Raw genomic sequence first — 20,266 nt, forward strand, 5'->3', positions numbered from 1 at the left:
CCAATGATCAGCGATGCAAATCCCTTTATTTTTTTCCTTCACTTTTATTTGGTTGAATTAAATGATATATTCAGTCCTTCAGGTTGAATCCAGGTCAGGGACAAGAATAATATCAGCAAAATGTAAGTGATGCTGAAAATAGCCTGTGTGAGAAATAGATTTATTATACATGCATTTGTGTGAGACGGATGACAGTCAATACCGTCTCAGTTCAGTGCCGCTGCATGCAGTTTCATCGTTACGCAAGGTGGTTTCTAAAGTACCTCCAGGGGGCGACAAAGTAAACACAGAGGACAAAGTTATTGAAATTACAGCAGGGAAGCATGGACATGGAGTCATATCATGTTCCGCCACCAGAGGGCGGTACAGGCAGGCAGCTGTCCACAGTCAACCTTCGGTTGTCCAAAGAATCAACTTGGAGACAGTACTAACAAATTCATTCATCTTCTGAACCGCTTTGCCCGTTACCGGGTCAAAAGGTCGTGTCGGTGCCTATCCCAGCAGTCTAGGGGCGGGAGGCGGGGTACACCCTGGACAAGCCGCCAGTTCATCGCAGGGCCACACAATCATTCACACACACACACACACGTGGGCAATATAGTGTAACCAATTCCCCTAAGTTGCATGTTTTTCATAGTGGGAGGAAGCCGGAGAACCCGGAGAGTCTTTCAAATGCTTTGTCATCGGACGGAAACCCATGCCACCCTGATGAAGTCCCACGGAGGACGCAGACGGGAGACAGAATGTCTCTATTTTTCTTTCCATGTGGGTCTGTGTGAACTCCTTTGAGAGGATTCTCTCCGGGGATTGAAGGCATGTCTGTGTACTTGGGATAATTGGAAGTAATAGCTGCAATTACTTTGGAAAAATGCTCTGCAGGATATTTATTCCATTGAAGCGACACACTGAGGAGGAAAGGATGTTCGTCTGTTTATTTCTGCTTGTCGATTATCGGCTCGCAGGAGAAAAGATGCTGATTGGGCAGTGAGAAAGTTCAGCTCACGACAAGAACTCATCCACTCGGTAATTACATGGTGCTGATGAAGGCGACGGGCGTCTTTCATGGAGCGTGGGCTGGTGTCAACAACTTAAAGAGAGAGAACTCCCTCCTGCAGGACCGGCACAGAGACGTGATGAACCCGAGAAACTAAAGATGAAACAAATATCTGCTACAGGAAAAAAAAATGAAACCACCCTCACGCTAACAAAGCCACCAGAGACATGGCGCCGTTGGAAGTTTTATCAAATGAAATCCAATCATCTGTCATCTTCAAAGCTTCTTTAACTCACTCAGACTCCAGTGATCCCAGCAGATTCCACAGCGGCAGTCAGTCAGGCTTAAATATCTGCACCATGGGACTCATGGATCAGCTGACAGACAGGATGTCTTCATCCTTCCTCACACTCCCTCCCCAGACAGGAGGGATGCCACGAATGGCTCCGATTCCATAAAGAATTGGGCGGCCATTTGAAAACCCTGAAACAAATGTACAGTTCAGAAAACAATCTTACGGAAAGGGAGCGTCCCAAATCCGGGGCTGACCCGGAAGTGAGGAGATCAGTCGGAGTTTTGTTTGTTTTTGAGGATGGACAGCATTTGTAAAAATGTTTCGCTTCTTTTGTAAATGTGTTTGGGTTTTTTTTACCTCCCAGCTACCGTAGAAACAAACTCATTGATCAGCTTCTACATTTAGTTTAAATGCAGCCAGAATATTTCAGAGGATGCTGTAGAAAAACTACCATAACATTATATTATTGCCATTTGTGATCAAGTTCAGCAATACATTGACACACGAGTAGAATTTAACGCGAGTCCAGAACCAAAGGAGCATCAGCCGGACCAACAGAGAGACAGAGAGCTTCAGGTACACAGAAAGCACTGCTTTATTGACTGCATTGGGCCGGACTGGGTCTGGGAGCCCAGAACATGAAGGGGAGAGTTGAGGGGTGGGGCCGGAGTAAAGGGAGGGAGGGGCCACAGGTTCAGGAGGGAGGAGTCAAATTAGGAGGCAGCCAGTATTAAGGCAACACAAACAGCATGCAGATACAGAGTCACAGGAAACATCGTCATCATCATCATCATATTGCTTTTCAAAGTCTCGCTTAAAACATCGAAATCGTACAAAAAGGAAGAAAATAGGTTTTTTTGCACTAATGAAAAATACATTTTTAAATTTGTCTCCCCTCCTACAAAGAAGATTCTAATACAAGAAAATAAATATAGCAAAAAAAGCCAAAAATAATTTAAAATAGCTCTTCTTTTTCATATATGTTCAATAGTTCTCTTTGCTATTAACAAATGGCACAACATTCTTTGAAACAAAGAACACAGAAGGATAAACTCCTGCAACATTCATATCATTGTACTGAAGAACCGATGCAGAGCGGAGGAGGACCGGGACGCCACAGCAGAGATTTGAACACCTTCATGAAGGACAAATAAGACGGGAGGACGAGGAGGAGGAGGAAACGCCAGCGTCCAGCTCTGCTCTGAGTGCACGCTGCTGATTGGTACTGGAATAAAGCCGGAATAGAATACGCCCACCAATCAGAGGGGGAGGAACATCTTCCTAATTTAACCCTATCGGAACAAAGGACGACATGCTGCTTAAAATAACTTCAAATTGGAGACTCGTAAGTGTGGATGGGATTAAGTGCTGAGGAGAACCAATGAAACCAGAAGCTGCTCTGCACTGAGAGGAAGAAGGGAAGAGAGAAGACGAGACAGAAAGAAGAAGAGAGCAAGTAAACGGGCAGACAGACATATATGTGAATTTATAGATCTGGCTCTTCGTCCACACTAAACTGGGGCCTTGATTAAGTGTTTTATGGTAATCTGGTCTGAATGTAATGCCGCTGATCTCCTTCGCTGGGGAGGGAAGTGGCTTTCTTGTTTTTATGACTTCGGCCAAACCCCACGCATTTCCCTCGCATCATCGACATCGTTTTGGTCGGAGTTTGGCGACAACGGAGCTTTAAGGCACTTTGCTTGTGGTGCTCAAAGCACGAGATGATTTGCACGATGAGCTCAAACTGAGACAGTCAGAAATCATTCCAGATAATCCACAGCAGCTTCAGGATGAGGCCTGCGTTTTAGGGACGAGAGGCGAGCCCAGAGGGACGCCACCTATCTTAGAAACGACTCCATGTTTCCATTATTACATCTTTATTTTCTGGACGGAGGAGGGCGGATGGGTTTGGTAAGTGTGAACAACCAGAGAAGATTTATTTTGCCAATTAACCTCGAATAGCGCTGCATGTCTTCTGCAGACACACAGCCTCGGTGGAAATCAAAGGAAAATAAATCCGCCGGTCTCAAGACATTCTTCTAGGTGTGCATACAAGTAGAAAAAGAAGAAGTCACGTTACAAAAAGAGTGAACGACAGACAGGGTGTGAGATAAAACAACAGAAACCAAGAGAGAGGGAAGAAGGCAGCAACAGACCTTCGGCGTGTCATGATTGAATTAATACCTCGCTTTAAAATACCGAAAGAATGAAGATCGAGAGGAGAAACGGATCGTGCTTCAAACGCACCTCAGATTGAGTGGAGCGCTAAACGACAGCATGGCCATCCGATGGCGTGACTCACTGACGTGCTTCTAATGCTTACTGGACATTAATGAGCTCAGCAGGCCGGGGGCCCGACCTTCTGCTGTTTGCTAGTGCGATCAATGGATTATTGGTTTTAGTCCGTCGGGTTTGTTCGCAGCAAGACATAAAATATAGGAAACATCAGAAGCTAATCCAGCGTTGCCGTTGTAAGACTTGTTTGTTTGGCCACGGCGATGCTTTGCCCTGAATACAAACAAAAGCATCAACGAACCAGATATAAAGGCAGACGTCAAGGTTGACCCCCCCCCCCCCCCCCCCCCAAAAAAAAGAAAAATGAAAACCAACTGCAGAATTCATTCTGCTTGCCTGATTTGATTGTTCCAGTTTATGAAGGGAATACTCGGATGGAGACCCAGAGAGAAAGAGAAAGAGAGAGGGAGAGGGTGAAGAGGAGGAAGGGTCTGGTGTTGTTTATATTCGCGGCTTGTTAACTTGACTGTGTGGACAGGCTGCAAACAGAACAGAGGAAAGAACACGTTGTTCTCTCTCTGTCCGCCCCGCTGGCTCCGGTTCAGCAAGCGTCTCCACCTATCCGTCTCTCCCTCTCTCCCTCGGCCAGCGAAAAGCAGAGTGCAGCGTTTTCTCCTCCTCCTCACTTCAACAACACGTTCCTGTCATTATTTGCCCTTAAAGCTACAGACGCCTTCTTTCTCCTTCTGCATTTTATCATCCTTTGCATCCAAAGAGATTTGAAACCAGCCAAGAGGGCGACCACCGGACCGGAGCGGTGCAGAGGGGGAGGAGGTGCACAGCGGGGTTTAGGATGGAGACGAGAAGACGCATCTGCTGGATATGGGGTGAGGGAGAGTGAGCAGGGAGGAGGAGGAGGAGGAGGAGGAAGAGGAGGAAGGTGCACAGGTTTTGCAGATTGGAGAGTCGGTTTTTGAAAAGCATTTCTTGGAGCAGCTCCGGAGGCAGATGTGATCCGTGTGTTTGTGATGAACCTAAGTGGGTGAAGCCAATAAATGATTATCATCTAACCGATCACAGAGATCACATCCACCTCTCCACCGGATCGGCTAATTAGCCACACTCCTCACCCTCATCAGGCCAGACTTATGGGCCCGGCCTCTGCCTCCACAGCAGCTCGGAACCAACGACTGGACCTCCAATCTGTGCAGTGAGTCTGGGTTTACTGAGACACTGAAGCTTTGCTGCAACGGAGAGGAAAGCAAAGCGGCAGTAAAAGCAGAGGAAGCGGGGCATGAGCCCGCTTTCTAGTCTGATACGAGTCACGGCTAAAGCATCACAAAGGGGGGGGCAGCTTCCAAAGGAGTTCTCAAAACACAGAAAATGAAAATGTTTCTAGTAGTATTGAACAGTATTGTACATTATTGTAAATGTGTATAAATCCCAGCGGTACATAGGTGGGCAGGTTCTAATGGCTGAAAAAAGGACAGTCAAGCCAGGATTGGACGGTGATGTCAGAAACAGGAAGCACAAAGTAGGCGGGTCAGCCTGCATCTTTAAACAGGCACAGCGTCCTTTGGACTCTTTTTCATAGAAAGAGCTTCATTAAATTAGCTTTTGGTCAAGAATTCATTTCAACATCCTGAATTCAGGCTGTTATCCAGTTACATTTCTACAGATTAGTGAGCATGAAATATCGTCTGCGAGTGAGACTAAGGCATTAAATGAAATCGATCGACACTCAATAATCAAGAGCATTAGCCAATCCTAGTTTCACTGACCTTAGGACAGCCTCAAACTGCTTTCTTATTGGATGAACAACAACAGAGAAAAAGACATCATATGAACAGAATCCGACGTCTTTCTGGTTCCTCAAAACCCCCTCAGTGCAAAAAAAGAATTTATTGGGGCTTTAAACTGCAGAAGTTCAACTTTTTCATCCAGTGTGTTTCTATTCAAAGCAAACAGATGGTTTTGTTGCCAAACAAACAAACAAACAAAAACAACATAAAACCTGCCTACCGACCAACAAAAAGCTTTAAACATGACGTCCGGTCAGCTGAGGAGGTTGAGCGGAACCTGGCCTGCTGGTCAACTGATTCTTTCTCAGGGTCTAACAACAGTCAGTGCAGCAGGCCGACTGCAGCAGAACTTTTATATTCAACATTATTGGTAGCGTTTCAATGCAATCCAACACAGCCTGCAGATTTTAAAACACATGACCAATTAAACCCAGAGAAGACACTCACAAACCTAATCTGAGTCTCACATCATGTGGGCATCAGATTACGGGATCCGAGCCAACACCCCTCACCAGGTATACCACACAGGACAGCCATAAGCTTCAAAGCGGCATCCTAGTGGATACTGATCAAAAACAGAACCTCTAAAATACTCCAGTCTACAGTGTCTACGAAGCGGAAGGAGAGGGCATTGAAGCCACACTGTAAATCTAGAATAGCAACCAGTTGGTATCGAGGAGGAACGTATCTGCAGCGCGTCCTGCCAGACGCTACAAGCAGGAGTATCTCCAAGCGTCCAGCCAGGGACCTGCAGAGGATTTCGTCCCGCCGGCGCCGCGCAGCCTCAGCATTTGCTACTAAACGTTAAGGCCGTAAATTTGAGGCCTTTTCTAAAACCACTGTCTACAAAATTAGGCTATTCTGAACACTGAATATTTGAAAACCAAGATTACATTTGTTATGCCTTTTATGCAACACATGATCCTCGCCAACCGCCCGGCGGACGATTCTGTGGGCTGCGCCCACGCGGCAAAACACAAGCTTTGTTACAGTTATTGTTGTGTGTGTGTGTCGCCACGGCCGGTTTCCATATGCGTAACTAAACGGACCATCCAGATTCCTGTCTGTGCCCTCACTCGAACACAGAAACACGCTTCCCCCCCCCCCCAGACTCGACCGCTGTAAGGCAAAAGAGATGAGGGTGGAGGACCAACAGCGTGACTCTCCTGGGATGGCCCCACCCGAAGGAGGCAGAGGTGCTTTGCTTTTGTCAATAACAACAATAATAATAATACTCTTCTGTACGGGGGGGGGGGGGGTTCCACTCCGAGCTCATGTTCCCGACGCATCAGGACCAAATAGACAGAAAAAAAACCTTGTCATCTTCTACATTATAACCCTGTTGTACCAGCTCCGGTGTGTGTGTGTGTGTGTGTGTAGATATGAATACGCCGCCTTGATACACAGATCTGTTCTTTGGCGCGCTCACTTCAGAAGACAGGATAGAAGGCTGGTCTTCACCAGAACCGAAACAGAGAAAGCAGATTAGACTCTGTTCAATAGTCAGCCATCAGAACCGGGTCAAGCTTATTTCACCGGCGTTTGGAACCAAACGGGCGGCGAGCCGCGAGAAAGCCGAGAGAGTTCAAAGACATTCCTTCGCTAACGTCGACCATCGGACCGGTATTCTCTGACCCGCCCCACTCATTGAGCCGAGTATTGATTATTGGGTGAGGCCATTGAACCCCGGGCTGGTCGTACTGAGAGAAGGAGCAGGCTCAGTAGTCGTGTAGGAGTTCGAACAGAGAAGCTTGTTTCGAGACAAACACACATCACTTATTATATATATAAAACATGTATATATATATATATGCATCTATGTCTTGCGTCGCTTTTCGATAGCTTTTTCTAACCTTTTATTCTTCTTTTTTCATTACGTTTTTTAACCCCTGAGATACCACGGACTGCTTTAAGTACAAAATACATCTCTCTGAGAGAAGAGCAAAAAAAAAAAAAAAAACTTTTTTAAAAACAAATTGACAAAAATCAATTCAAAAACTAAAAGGTGTAGGCCTCTGAAGCTGATTATTACATTGCTCTCATTCATCTATCAGGAGAACGGGAGCCATCTGAGCGAGAGCTCGTCCAGGTCAAAGGTCAGCGGCAGCCATGCACATCCGAGACGCATGAACAAAGCGGCAACAGCGTAGCCTGGCCGATCTCATCGATGGCGCTAGGCTGCCAGATATAGTTGTGTGTGTGGGGGGGGTTGCACTGGTAGTACGATTTGGCTCTGCTTTGCTCAGGGCTGCAGGCGCTTTGTTGATTAACGGCAAACGCTGCATTCACGTCCTCGTTTCAGGCACTAGACAGTTGTTAAGGTGACAAGGAGCCCAAAGGCAGCGCCGTGCTGGAACGAGTCCAGTGGGGTTTCCTTCTGGTTCGATTGTTAGAAATCAAAATGATTGATTGGGCTTCTTACTGATTGCTTGTTTGGGGGGGGGGGATTAAGGGGGGGTTGCAAGAAAGCGACAGAAGGCACAGAGTTTCTACGATGAATTTTCTCCCAAAAAGAAAAAGGAGCTCACAATTAGGAAGAATCTCAACGCAGATGACCGAAGTCAGATCAATGATGTCAACGGCTGTGATGCGAAAAAGGCTGTGTGTTTGTGTCTCTGCGTAACAATCTGAATGGGGGGGGGGGGGGGGGGATCTACTTGTTACGAATTTGGAGATATGTCTTTCATTCCGTGAAAGTTTTATAAGTCGTCATGACAAAAACCAACCCCCCCAACCACGCAAGTGCTTCCATTGCAGCGCCTGCCACCAGCTAGTTGTGCTTATCATGGCTGAATATGATGCAGCCACATCTGTCACCATCTGGACGCATTCAGCCCGGCGTCTTCTCACTGAGCATCTTCAAGAAAACAAAGACTCACTGGATGCATCTCAGGCCACGAAGACCAGGAGCAGGACCAAGACCCTGAAACCAGCCGAAACACGAATAATGCCCAGGAGGGTTCATTTCTAAATCTGGCAGAAGCCACAGACGTGAGGCCAGAGGCGGAACCCCCAAATACAAAACGAACAAATGGCTAACGCAGCGTTTGTCTCCTGTCTGCTAATGAAAGAAACGGCGTGGAGAAGGGACTGACAGGCAGGCAGCTACATTCAAATTCACCCCAAAAACAAAGCAGGTACGAGCTGAAGATCTTCCCCCGGTGAACGCGGCGGGGGTTTGGTTGAACAGAGCCGTGCAGCCGCGTTTCGTAATCCGGATGGAGAGACGACCCGGGATGTGGGACTGAACGTTTGTGTTGGTTGGAGTCTCGGTGCTTTAGGAGGCCAGCACGCTCCGTCTCAGCAGGTCCTCATTCCCAGAATGCAACTGCGGCATGCGGAGTTTGCGCCTGCCAGGCCGCGTGTCAGTGTCACTCTGCTCGCCGTCAGAGAAGTAGCCATCAGTCTCAGTGGCGTCCAGCAGGGACGAGTCTTTTCCCGTGAGCCGTATGTCCATGGACTCCAGCCCCGCTATGCCTCCGCCCCCGCTGAAGCCCTTCCCTCTGGATTTACCCTGGCGGGACAGACGGAGTCTTGGAGCACCGCCGCGGTATATCGCCCCCGTGTCCAGGACCGTGGTCCGGGGGCTAGAGGCCGGAAGCGGAGATGAGCTCGCGGTAAAACAAGAGCCGACGCCGATCCCTGTGTGGATGCTATCCCACTGGGCCGGGTCTTCCGAGATGTGACAGGAATCCATTTTGGAGATGGGTGGCTGGGGCAGAGGGTCTCTGTACAGGTCAGAGCTCCGGGTCTGATGGTGGTGGACGTGGTGGTTTAGGGTGTTGAAGGAGCCCCGGGACCTTTCCCCTTTCCGGCCCACATGGCCAGACTTCTCCTCCGCCACGCCAGCCCAGAGGCTCTGGGCAGCGGAGGTGGTCGCCGCAGACAGGGGCGTCTGAGGCCGGGAGGCCGCGGTGGATTGTGGGGGTCCACGAGAGCGAGGCTTGTTGCTACCTCGGGGTTTGCGCCCCAGCTGGGGTGTTTTCCAGGTGGGCTGCATGGAGTTCTCCATCATGAGGTTCAGCAGGCTCTCCTCTCCCTGCAGGAGCTGCAAGGACGGAAAGATTAATAGAGCCAATTAGAGAATGAGAATAAAAGCAGGGAAAATTAGAGGAGCGGCGATCTAGTTTGGATTTAAAGGAGCGAAATATTCAGGATAGACAGACGGGAAATGTTTGCTCATTGATCAAAACAACAATTCATTCCTTTTGTTGAATATCTCACATTAGTCTGTTTTCTAAAATGTTTTTTCTTCATACCCTCCTGAGACCCAGCCCGTTGACATGCGTCCTCTGTAATGGACAAATGTCCACGACAGAGGACATGCTAACGGGCTGTACAGTGTAAATGAATAACTTGTCCACTCCAGCCGGCGTCGCTCCGGCCGGTCCTATACCTGGTCGGACAGCAGGCTGCCGCTCTTGTCCCGGTGCTGGGCGCCCAGAGCCCACTGGCTCAGCATGTCATCAGCAGTGATCTGAACCGACTGGGCGAGCCAGCTGTCAAACAACGAGTTGTCCAATGGGAAGGACCTGGACAGACCTGGAAGAAGGGACAGGGAGATGAAGATGAAGATGATCCAGGGTGGAACATAATGCAAAAGTGCGTCCTGCACTGGACGACACGTCAGACAGCAGCGTGACCCACGCACACCTTTACTGCTGCACTACAGGAGGCTTAGGCCTTGATCCAGACAGAGGTCTGAGGAAACCTTACGAAGACAGATCATCATAAATTAACAACTCGGACGTGATCATAACTATAATGTAACATCTCTCTCCTAAGCAACTGTAAATTCTACTTTGGCCTCAATACAACAACAAATTATTTCATTTTTTCAAACTCGACATCGTGACTTTTACTGAAAAGCCAGAACCCAAAGCGAACATGCCGCCTCTGTCCTGATGAATACTAAACCTGAGTATGGTGGCAGGAATCCTACCGGCCCATCCGTCCAGTCTGTGGGCTGTGAAAGTTCTGCCAAAGCCCGATGAGATGTTCGCTTTATACAACTTCAATAAAAGTTACAACCAAGTATTTAGCCCGAAAAGGTTTTCATCCTTAATGTTATTCACGTTATACTCTCTCAGAGGTTACCATGACGACAGGGGATGAAATGAGAAGCACCATTAGCTTGATTATAGTAAAACGAATTGAAGCTTTAGCAGATGCGTTCAAGAATCTCATTTCAAGAAAGAGTGGATTTCCCAAAGTAACTCAACCCTGCTAACTAACGGCAGGCAGAACGTTAGAGCCAAGCGTGCAGATAAAAAAAAAACACCCATCAGAGCTTCTAGTGTCCCTGTTGAAAGCATCTAAAATAATAATAACCCTCCTTTAGCCCGAGGACATCCTTAACCTGCTCCGAGATTTAACAGCAGCCTCCGAACACCCCATCCTGCCCCCCGTCCTGTCCAACCCTCCCAGACAAACGTCAGGCTTGGCCTTTTCCTTTTTTTTTTGTCCTTTGTCGCTCTCTTCCCTCCACCTCCCCGTAAATCTTCAATGCTGTATACTGTAATCATCTGCCAAGCAGGACAGCAGGAGGTGCTGTTAGGGAGGTTTTAACAGCAGCCATCCTCCACACACACACACACACACACACCGCAAGCCGGCCGTTTCCATGACGCAGCATGTCTCTGCATGAGTCGAGAGCTCTTGGGTGACAGGGAAAAAAGAGGCAGCGAGGAGTGAGGCGGAGGGGAGGGGACGATCGAGGGGAGGCAGCGTACTGAACTGGGCTGATAATGCTGAGCAATGCTAACGCTAGCAGCAGCCTGGCTAACAGACGTAATCCTGCAGCGTGTCCTCTACAAAAACAAGAAGCGTTCCGTCTAATCTGCGTCAGCGTGATGTCACTTCCTCATCCATCCATCCATGAGACAGGAACTCACCCCAACCAATCAGGCGGAACCACAGATTCCTGAGAGGTTGGAACATAAACACATATTTGTTCCTGTTTTCATGAGATCATTAGATTAGATGATCTGTAAAACCTTCACTGAGGCGGGGTCTGATTCTGCCCCCCCCCCCCCTCCCCGAGTTGAGGCGGCGCTGAAACACATTTGTTTGCGTTGCATTTGCAGATTTGTCCCTCGCAGACATCGTTTCGCTTGTGACGTGACTGCCGACGCATAATCAAGCTGTGATGGACGGCCTTTTGTTTTTCAACTGCAACGAGAGGAAAAAAAGGCTGCTGGGAAAATGCTTTTCGTCGATGCATTTACGCCGGCGATAGCCGGAGAGGGAGGACGACATGCAGACAAGAGACCCAAACTGGAACCTGATCCAGGCCTCTGTAACTCAGCCTTGAAACACGGTCCGAGGTCGACCAGGTGAGCTACTGGGAGGCCACTGGGGGGCCACTGGGAGGCCACTGGGGGGCCACTGGGAGGCCACTGGGAGGCCACTGGGAGGCCACCAGCTCGGCCAGCTGACTACTTAAACAGTGCTTTTCTAGTTCTAACTCATTTGATCTATTTTGTGTAAACGGTAAGTATGCAGCGCTGCGCATCCACCCACATGACCCCCCCCCCCCCCCCCATAAAGAAGCGGTTCACACTGAAGAGCTTGCTTAAAGGCAGCCTGGAGACATGGAGGCTCAGAAACAAGCACAACTCCACCAACGTGCTGCTTCAGCGCTCTCATATGTTCATCGGCTTGTCCTTCTGACAGAAATGTAAAATACATCATCATAAAGGGAACGTAATGAATGGATGTCAGCACACAAATAATCGTATCTTTGAATCAAAATAAGACTTAAATAAGTTTCTCCATCATCACCTGAATTAAGTGCATTTCCTCGAGGTAAAATCTAAATTAAATTGTACAGTCTTCTGGTTTTCGTTTAACCCGTCCCTCTGTTCTCTCTCTCTCTCTCCTGTGATCTGCTTCCGCAACATTCAGTAAAGTTTTTCACACGCTGTCGCTGTAGGGTGTGTGCGCAGCGCCTTGAAGACAGTCCCTGGCTTAGGGGGCGGCACCAAAACATCTCCATCGCCCCCTGGTGGTTGGCGGTTAGACTAGGAAGCATTTGATTTATTTAACGACATTTTTCTACGAGCGGAGCATTTACACGTCAAATATCGCGACGATTATGCTCCTTTAAAGATGGGAGGCCAAAATCGCGATCGCGATTAACATTCGATTAATTGTGCAGCCCTACTTCATTCTCCTCCTCGTTGTCCGTCAGGGGTCGCCACAACAAACCAACCTTCTCCACTTCACCCCGACCTTTGCGTGCTCCTCCCTCCTTACGTTCATTTATCTCCGTCCAGGTCAACCTCCAGCCCCTGTTCCCTTATTTCATTGTTATAATTAACAGTACTGAATTGTATTGCGCGCTTTGAATACAACTCGCAAAGCCTGACAGATGTAAGCTGGAAGAGGAAGCACAGCCAACCCCGGCGCCTCAGGATTCAGGATGCCCCCCCCCCACCTCCCTGAAGCTGCAGTCACATCAGAGACGCAGACAGAGCGATCGACACGTGGGGCGGGGGGATGGATTTAAAAGCTGGCATGTTAGTCTCCTTCATTGAACAGATCTACACGATGTAGAGTGATTTCCTCAGGAGTCGCCAGGAAGCTGCAACCCATCGAGCTCTCCGTGCTCAACGTGCCACTGCTCAGAGGAGGCTAAAAATAAACCTCACTGCTTCGTCACGGGCAACCTGCTCCACGCCGCCCGGCTTCTGGCGAGTCGTGCGTTCACTCGAGTTCTAATTTGCTCCCTAATAGCCGTGCGAGCGTCTCGACCGGTGGTTACAGCCGGGAAGCTGCGTGTGAATCGTTGCACCAGGCGGTGCGTGTCCATCAGCGGTCCATCTTGTGTCCTTCGGCGAGACTTGGAGTCTTTATCTCATCTCTCATTTCAAGTTCGAGCCGATCCACCGTCAGCTCAATGGCCATAAGCTGTCAATGTTTCAGACAAATGTCTCCATGCGTACAATCTGAGGCTCAACTCCCATTCGATGTCTGTCCTCTGAGCATCCCGAGGCAGCGGCGCGATTCCCTTCAGGCAGGACAAACAGCCATTATCGCCCATCCTTCCTCTCCTCACTAATGATGATGATCGGCAGTGACGGGCCGCTCATCGATGGCAAACATTTGCAGCGGCGCCGCTTCGCTCTGCTTGAACCTCACGCCACTTTTAAATCGATTAACAGCCTCACGGGTAGCACGGGTAGTGCGGTTAGCATGATCGAGCACAGCATTGCCAGTTTCTCTCTCGAGCCGGTCCCAAGCCCGGATAAATGCAGAGGGTTGCGTCTGGAATGGCGTCCGGCGTAAAAACGTGCCAAAATAATTGGGGAGGACGATGCAAAGGACAGGGTGAAGTGGAGAAGGTTTGACCCCCCCGACGGGACAAGCCGAAAGGACAGTGTGCGTTTAATATCATTCCTTACGATAATGATGTCACACAGGGGAATAAAGGTGTGCCATTAAAGGTCGACGTGTCGGTTATTGATCGATCAGACTCTGGGTCTTTATCGGGTCAGAATGAAGTCCTGGTTTTGCTCAAAATTATTGTTGCGTCAAAGCTACAAATATCCTACAAGCAGTTTGGAACACGCACACACACACACACACACACACACACGCAGTACCTAGTTCTTTCAGCAGGGAGCCACTTTCTGACTTTTTCTTCTCCGGACTACTCTTCCTCCTCTCCTTCCCTTTCTCCTTCTCTCCATTCTGCTTCCTCTTTTCTCCCTTCTGGGTTTTCTCTGCAAGGAGACACAGAAGGGATTCAGCTGCTTTATTCAGTGATTGGATAAGTTTGATGTTTTCAGATTATTCTTTGCTCTCGATCGAACCGTAGCTCAGACAGTAAAGATTGGTTTGACGTTTCACTGCCAGACAGCCAAAAATGTCTCAGGTCCCGAAGGAGTTCTTGTGGAGCCGTAGCTGTTCCACTACGGTGGGTTTGAGTAGCCACCTCAGCCTGTTGGGTTGGTGTTTGTGCCCCCCCCCCGCCCTGGAGTGTGGAATTATGTGGAAGGAGGCAGGACTGCATAAACTTCTGTAAAAAGGATTTGTAGGAGTACCTGACATCTCTCCTGCTTTTTCCAATTTATTTTATGGCTGTTGCTCAGATTGCGGAGCCCATTAACGGCGGGGGTTCTTTCACGGAGCTCCTCCATTGTATTTCCTTTCTTTTCTTATTTTTGACAGGAGGGAGCGTTTTATCCTCTGATCTCCCCGGCACCATTTTTCAACATTTGTCCTTTTTCTTCTTTTTTTCGGTCTAATCTGATCTTGCTTTTTTTTTTTTTATATGTTCCACATCTAGGAAAACCAGTCTTTGGATTTTCAAGGACGCAGCAGGCTCCTCCTGAATGTGTGGAAGCCTTCCTTTTAGTAATCTCAGCACAAACCCAGCCATCGGCACTGGAAACCTTTTTAAGCACTTTTTTTTGTGAGGTCTGTGAGTTTTTTTTTTCCAAGTTGCATTTTATTCTTTCCATCTCCATGATATTATCCTTCGCTCTCTTGTTTGGAGGGTCCAGCAGCACCAGGGGACTCGTCCTTTTGAAGTGTGTGATTCATTCCCTTCTTCCTAGGTGCACTGAACTGCAGCAGGAGTCTGGATGTTCCATTTCTTACAGGAGCTCATTAATAAAATGTGAAGTTTTCCCCCCTTTCTTCTGTCCTTTCACACTCTTCCCTCTCTTCCTACACGCCTTCTAACTTCTCGTCCATTCCACGCTCCTCTTCTCACACACATACAGACTCAGATCAGAGAGACCAACACACTTTCAGCTCGTCACAGTCAGGATTGAGCCAGAATGTAAATGTAGAACCCTTCCCGCATAGCAATATAGCCATGATACTGTGTGTGTGTGTTTTTTTTACTACCTGCAGAACACACTCGAAGCCAAACCTGTATTTAATCCACCCAAGACGACACAGGGCCCGCAGAAGCTTTTTGTTTGTGTGCATATCAGGAAAGAAAGCTTGTGATGATTCCTGTTGAGCCAAAGTGACCAAATGTCTTATAATAATAAAGTAAAAATAAAGTCCTGATGATTTTATCTCATAGCTTTAATTCCTGTTGACTAACTCAGTTACTGGACACTAGAACCACATGGATGCGGCCTGTCTGCCCCCCCCCCACACAACATGCTAGCATCCACAAAGCATGAAGAGAGCAGCTCACGGTGTGCCAGACAGACAGGAGGACTGACAGACAGAACATAGAGCCTGACACATGAGGAACTGACAGACGGACAGACAGGCTGCGGTTCTGTTTCGGCCGGGTCCGAGGACGATGTTCCTGTTTCTCACATGGAAATATCCCCGGAGGAGATGGTGGTGCTGGAGCATGGCAACCTCAAGACAACCGAAAATCTGACTTTACAGGCGAATAATGTTTCTGTGCCTCCTGAAAAGTGATGTAAAAAAAGACTTTAGCAGCAAAACGTTGATTTACGGACAAAGCAGAAATTTCTGCTTTAGTGGGTGTGAGGCGCTGCCGATGTTTATTACGTCTGCTTTATAAGCATAAAGGAACGACTCCCTGTGACGTAGAACACGCAACACGGTATGACGACCCGAAGACGGAGGGAGGAGACAGGCAGGCCAAGAGCCTCGGAAGAAGCAGCAAGTGAGAGAGAGAGAAAGAAAGGAAGAAACAGATGGCCGAGTAAATCAGGAGGAAAAAGAGAGAAAGATAAGGTGCAGAGAGGTGAGGGGCTCAGCAACTCATTATAACACACACACACGCGCACGCACGCACGCACACACTCTGGTGTGTGCATAGATATGGCTGTTTAGTGCCAGCAGCACCACTCCAGAATCTGATAGCAGCAATATGCTGAGTCAGGAGCCTCTCTGACCAGTGTGTGTGTGTGTGTGTGTTTCTGAGAAAAAAAGGAGCCAGAGACAGAAAATGTACTATTAGTGTAGAATACAGATACGTGTTGCCTTCCCCAGGAATGGTGGAAATAGGGTACCCTCATCACACACACACACACACACACACACACACACACGCACACACACACTGTATGAAGGCTACTGTAACAGCACGGGGCTGTTGTTGTCGAGGGATGAAGAGTAAAGGTTACATTCTCTTTAGTTAGCTTGGACGCTAAGACAAGGATCTCAGAGGCTATTACTATTGATGGGAGCGTCATTAGTGTTTTTATTATTATTATCATCATCATTGATTTATCATTATTTTGTTACTATCATTATATAATAATTAGCTTTGTTAACAATTATCATCATCAACATTGTTTATTGTTGTTGTTGTTGTTTTAGCTGTACTTATTATCGCTACTCCATATTGTAATCTTTATACGGTTTATACAAACTGTTGCCATGTCTGTTTATCTGTTCTTTTTTTTTTTTTTTCTTTCGCAGCACCGTCTCCGACTTTCTGCTCAGCTCGACAAAATGCTTGCTTTCCAGCGTCTTTTACGCTAAACTGGACATCACTTCCGAAACGAACGGGCGGGGCCGATGAACAGTCAGGAAACGATCAGCGGGTTAAAGATCAGGAGAGAAAGTGCATCTATTCGCAGTTACAGAAAGGCACTTGTCCTTTGTTAGTAGCAAATGTATGCTAATGAAAATAGAGGTAAAGGACTAAAGTAGTTTATGTCACGGTGAAAACGGTTACTCTCATGTCCTTGAGGCGACCTCCATCACATGGCGCGCATGTAACCGTGAAGCTCTTCGGTTCTGAAACATTTCTCTGCTGCACCTGAGAGTTTTTTTTTTTTTGCAGAGATGACTGGAGTTAGAAAATCAGCTCTGACACGGGGTTTCGTTCTCTTACCTCCGGCTATGTCCTCCTCCAGCTGCTGCATCTGCAAGTGGAAGATCTTCTCCTGAAGGTCACACAGAGAGTGTTTCATCTTTTCCCTCCGGGTCACCATGTAGCACAGGTTACGCACCTTAAAACACACAACACACACACACTTATGACTGGGTAATGCAGATTAAGCAGAAACACTATAAAGTTGTAATCAATAATTCAGTATCAATAGCGGATCATACGTCTGAGCAGCTGCTAAAGGCGACAGATTCCCCACCAAAGTGTGCGGCTGTCTTTCCTCACTGTTTCAGCTTCATCTACTGTGTTTGACCGCGCATGTGCGCCCCTGTCCAGTCGGGCGTGGCGCAGATTAGTGGGGACCAACTAAACACTGACCAGCATCACTGTAAAACACTGACCAGCATCACTGTAAAACACTGACCAGCATCACTGTAAACACTGACCAGCTTCGCTGTAAAACACTGACCAGCTTCACTGTAAACACTGACCAGCATCACTGTAAAACACTGACCAGCATCACTGTAAAACACTGACCAGCATCACTGTAAAACACTGACCAGCATCACTGTAAACACTGACCAGCTTCACTGTAAACACTGACCAGCATCACTGTAAAACACTGACCAGCATCACTGTAAAACACTGACCAGCATCACTGTAAAACACTGACCAGCTTCACTGTAAACACTGACCAGCTTCACTGTAAACACTGACCAGCATCACTGTAAAACACTGACCAGCATCACTGTAAACACTGACCAGCTTCACTGTAAAACACTGACCAGCTTCACTGTAAAACACTGAACAGCTTCACTGTAAAACACTGAACAGCTTCACTGTAAACACTGACCAGCTTCACTGTAAACACTGACCAGCTTCACTGTAAAACACTGGCCAGCATCACTGTAAAACACTGACCAGCATCACTGTAAAACACTGAACAGCTTCACTGTAAAACACTGAACAGCTTCACTGTAAAACACTGAACAGCTTCACTGTAAAACACTGACCAGCTTCACTGTAAAACACTGAACAGCTTTACTGTAAACACTGACCAGCTTCACTGTAAACACTGACCAGCTTCACTGTAAACACTGAACAGCTTTACTGTAAACACTGACCAGCATCACTGTAAAACACTGAACAGCTTCACTGTAAAACACTGAACAGCTTCACTGTAAAACACTGACCAGCTTCACTGTAAAACACTGAACAGCTTCACTGTAAACACTGACCAGCTTCACTGTAAACACTGACCAGCATCACTGTAAAACACTGACCAGCTTCACTGTAAACACTGAACAGCTTCACTGTAAAACACTGAACAGCATCACTGTAAACACTGACCAGCATCACTGTAAAACACTGACCAGCTTCACTGTAAAACACTGACCAGCATCACTGTAAAACACTGACCAGCTTCACTGTAAAACACTGACCAGCTTCACTGTAAACACTGAACAGCTTCACTGTAAACACTGACCAGCATCACTGTAAACACTGACCAGCTTCACTGTAAAACACTGACCAGTATAGCAGTTCAATGAACAAATCCTCTCCGCTCAGAAGAATTCCAGGCCGTGGACTGCTGTGGATTTACTGCACATAATATCCAACATGACAACAAAATAGCTGCAGAGAGAGAGAGAGATTGAGAGAGAGGGAGAGAGAGAGAGGAAGAGAGAGATGGAGAGAGATGGAGAGAGAAACTGGGTCCGAGCCAGAGCAATCGAATCCTAAACTAACAAGCCAGCAACTGGATCCCTGCCAGCTGGATCTCTCCTACAATAGTAAATCAGTAATCAAGAGTCTCTAACCAGTGTGTGTGTGTGCGCGTGTGTGTGTGAGTGCATGTGTGTGAGTGCGTGGGCACAGATTCAGGTATTTAAGAGAACATGTGAGGGAGCACAGATATCAACACATATCAGACAAATGATGGAAATACAACCCTGTGCGTGTGTGCGTGCGTGTGTGCGTGCGTGTGTGTCCGTGTGCGTGTGTGCCTGCGTGTGTGCGTGCGTGTGTGCGCTGGCTGCCCAGCAGCATGACTGTTTGTCTGTTGGTCTTGATGGATTTGTCAGCCTGGCCTATCTGACCCATTCCATCCTTGTTAGAACACTGCAGATATAAATAGCTGTTCAACTGGGACACGATGTGCCGAGCCTGGCTTTGATTAGGACACGGTGTGTGTGTGTGTGTGTGTGTGTGTGTGTACGTGTGTGTGTGTGTTTCAAAAACAACCACCTCTGCCTGGATACACGATGAAGGAGTGGAGGACAGTGACGGGAGGTAAAGGGGGGTACAGTTACACTGGAACCTTTCTGTTGTTGTTTACTTCCACGTTGCACGGGCTATACGTCTTGGTCTTTCACAATGTGCCCCCCCCCACCCCCCCAATAAAACAGCAAAATCCCATAATAAGGCCAAAGTGGCCAGGACCCTGATGGACACCCCCATCGTGAGAAACGATGGTAAAGCAGCAGCAGATCTCAAAAAGCTTCAACCAGAGGAATTCGTCTGAAACCCGGACCCGGTTCCGCGGCTAACTCGGCGACACCAAGCTAGCCGTGACAAGGAAGACTCAAATCTAGATCATACTTAGTATTAGGGCTGTTTTAAAAATGCTGGAGTTTGGAAGCGAATGACCCGGACTGAATCTCTCAGCCCGTCTCCCCTGGCGCTCGGCTCTGCCCTCCGTTCTATCCCTCCATCCTCCAATCTGCACTAAAAGGAAACATCCCACATCTTTATTCCGTGTTTGCCTCATCCCTGTCTGGGTCTGAACCGTTCCTCTAAAAAAAAAGTACAAAAGCACCGCCATTATTTGGGACCACTAAACATGCAGGCGAGGATGACGTCACTGAGCGCCGAAGGCGGGGCCCGGTCTGGAGGAGAAGCGTGTAGAGATCAGAAACATCATAGGAAGGACTACGAACGCATCACTGTGTGAAACAACAGTAAGCACGAATCGCTCCCCATCCGTCTCCTCCTGCTCCTGAAGGTCCATCCATCCACCCCCCCCCCCCCCCCTCCCGAACCGAGCCGACCTCCTCGCCGTCTCATCCGTCCAACACACACAACAGGCTGGACATAATCAGCATTACGAGTGTATTAACTGGGGCTGAGCAAGGTCCATGTCTCTCATAGCAGCAGCC

The 20,266-nt window shown here is 48.0% G+C and overlaps 1 protein-coding gene across 1 annotated transcript in view; it reads right to left on the bottom strand.

The window, feature by feature from the left end:
• Positions 1 to 8,603: 8,603 nt before the first annotated feature.
• The window catches only part of jade2 (jade family PHD finger 2), a 56,769-nt gene continuing 45,106 nt past the window's right edge, over positions 8,604 to 20,266 (bottom strand). The window contains exons 11-14 of the mRNA XM_068744018.1: positions 17,112 to 17,229; positions 13,933 to 14,052; positions 9,723 to 9,868; positions 8,604 to 9,374 (exon numbers count right to left, since the gene is read on the bottom strand). Of these exons, the coding sequence (XP_068600119.1) occupies positions 8,604 to 9,374; positions 9,723 to 9,868; positions 13,933 to 14,052; positions 17,112 to 17,229 (1,155 nt within the window). The remainder of the gene's footprint in view (positions 9,375 to 9,722; positions 9,869 to 13,932; positions 14,053 to 17,111; positions 17,230 to 20,266) is intronic.

The sequence above is a fragment of the Brachionichthys hirsutus genome, chromosome 10 (genome assembly GCF_040956055.1).
Source record: "Brachionichthys hirsutus isolate HB-005 chromosome 10, CSIRO-AGI_Bhir_v1, whole genome shotgun sequence".
NCBI lineage: Eukaryota > Metazoa > Chordata > Actinopteri > Lophiiformes > Brachionichthyidae > Brachionichthys > Brachionichthys hirsutus.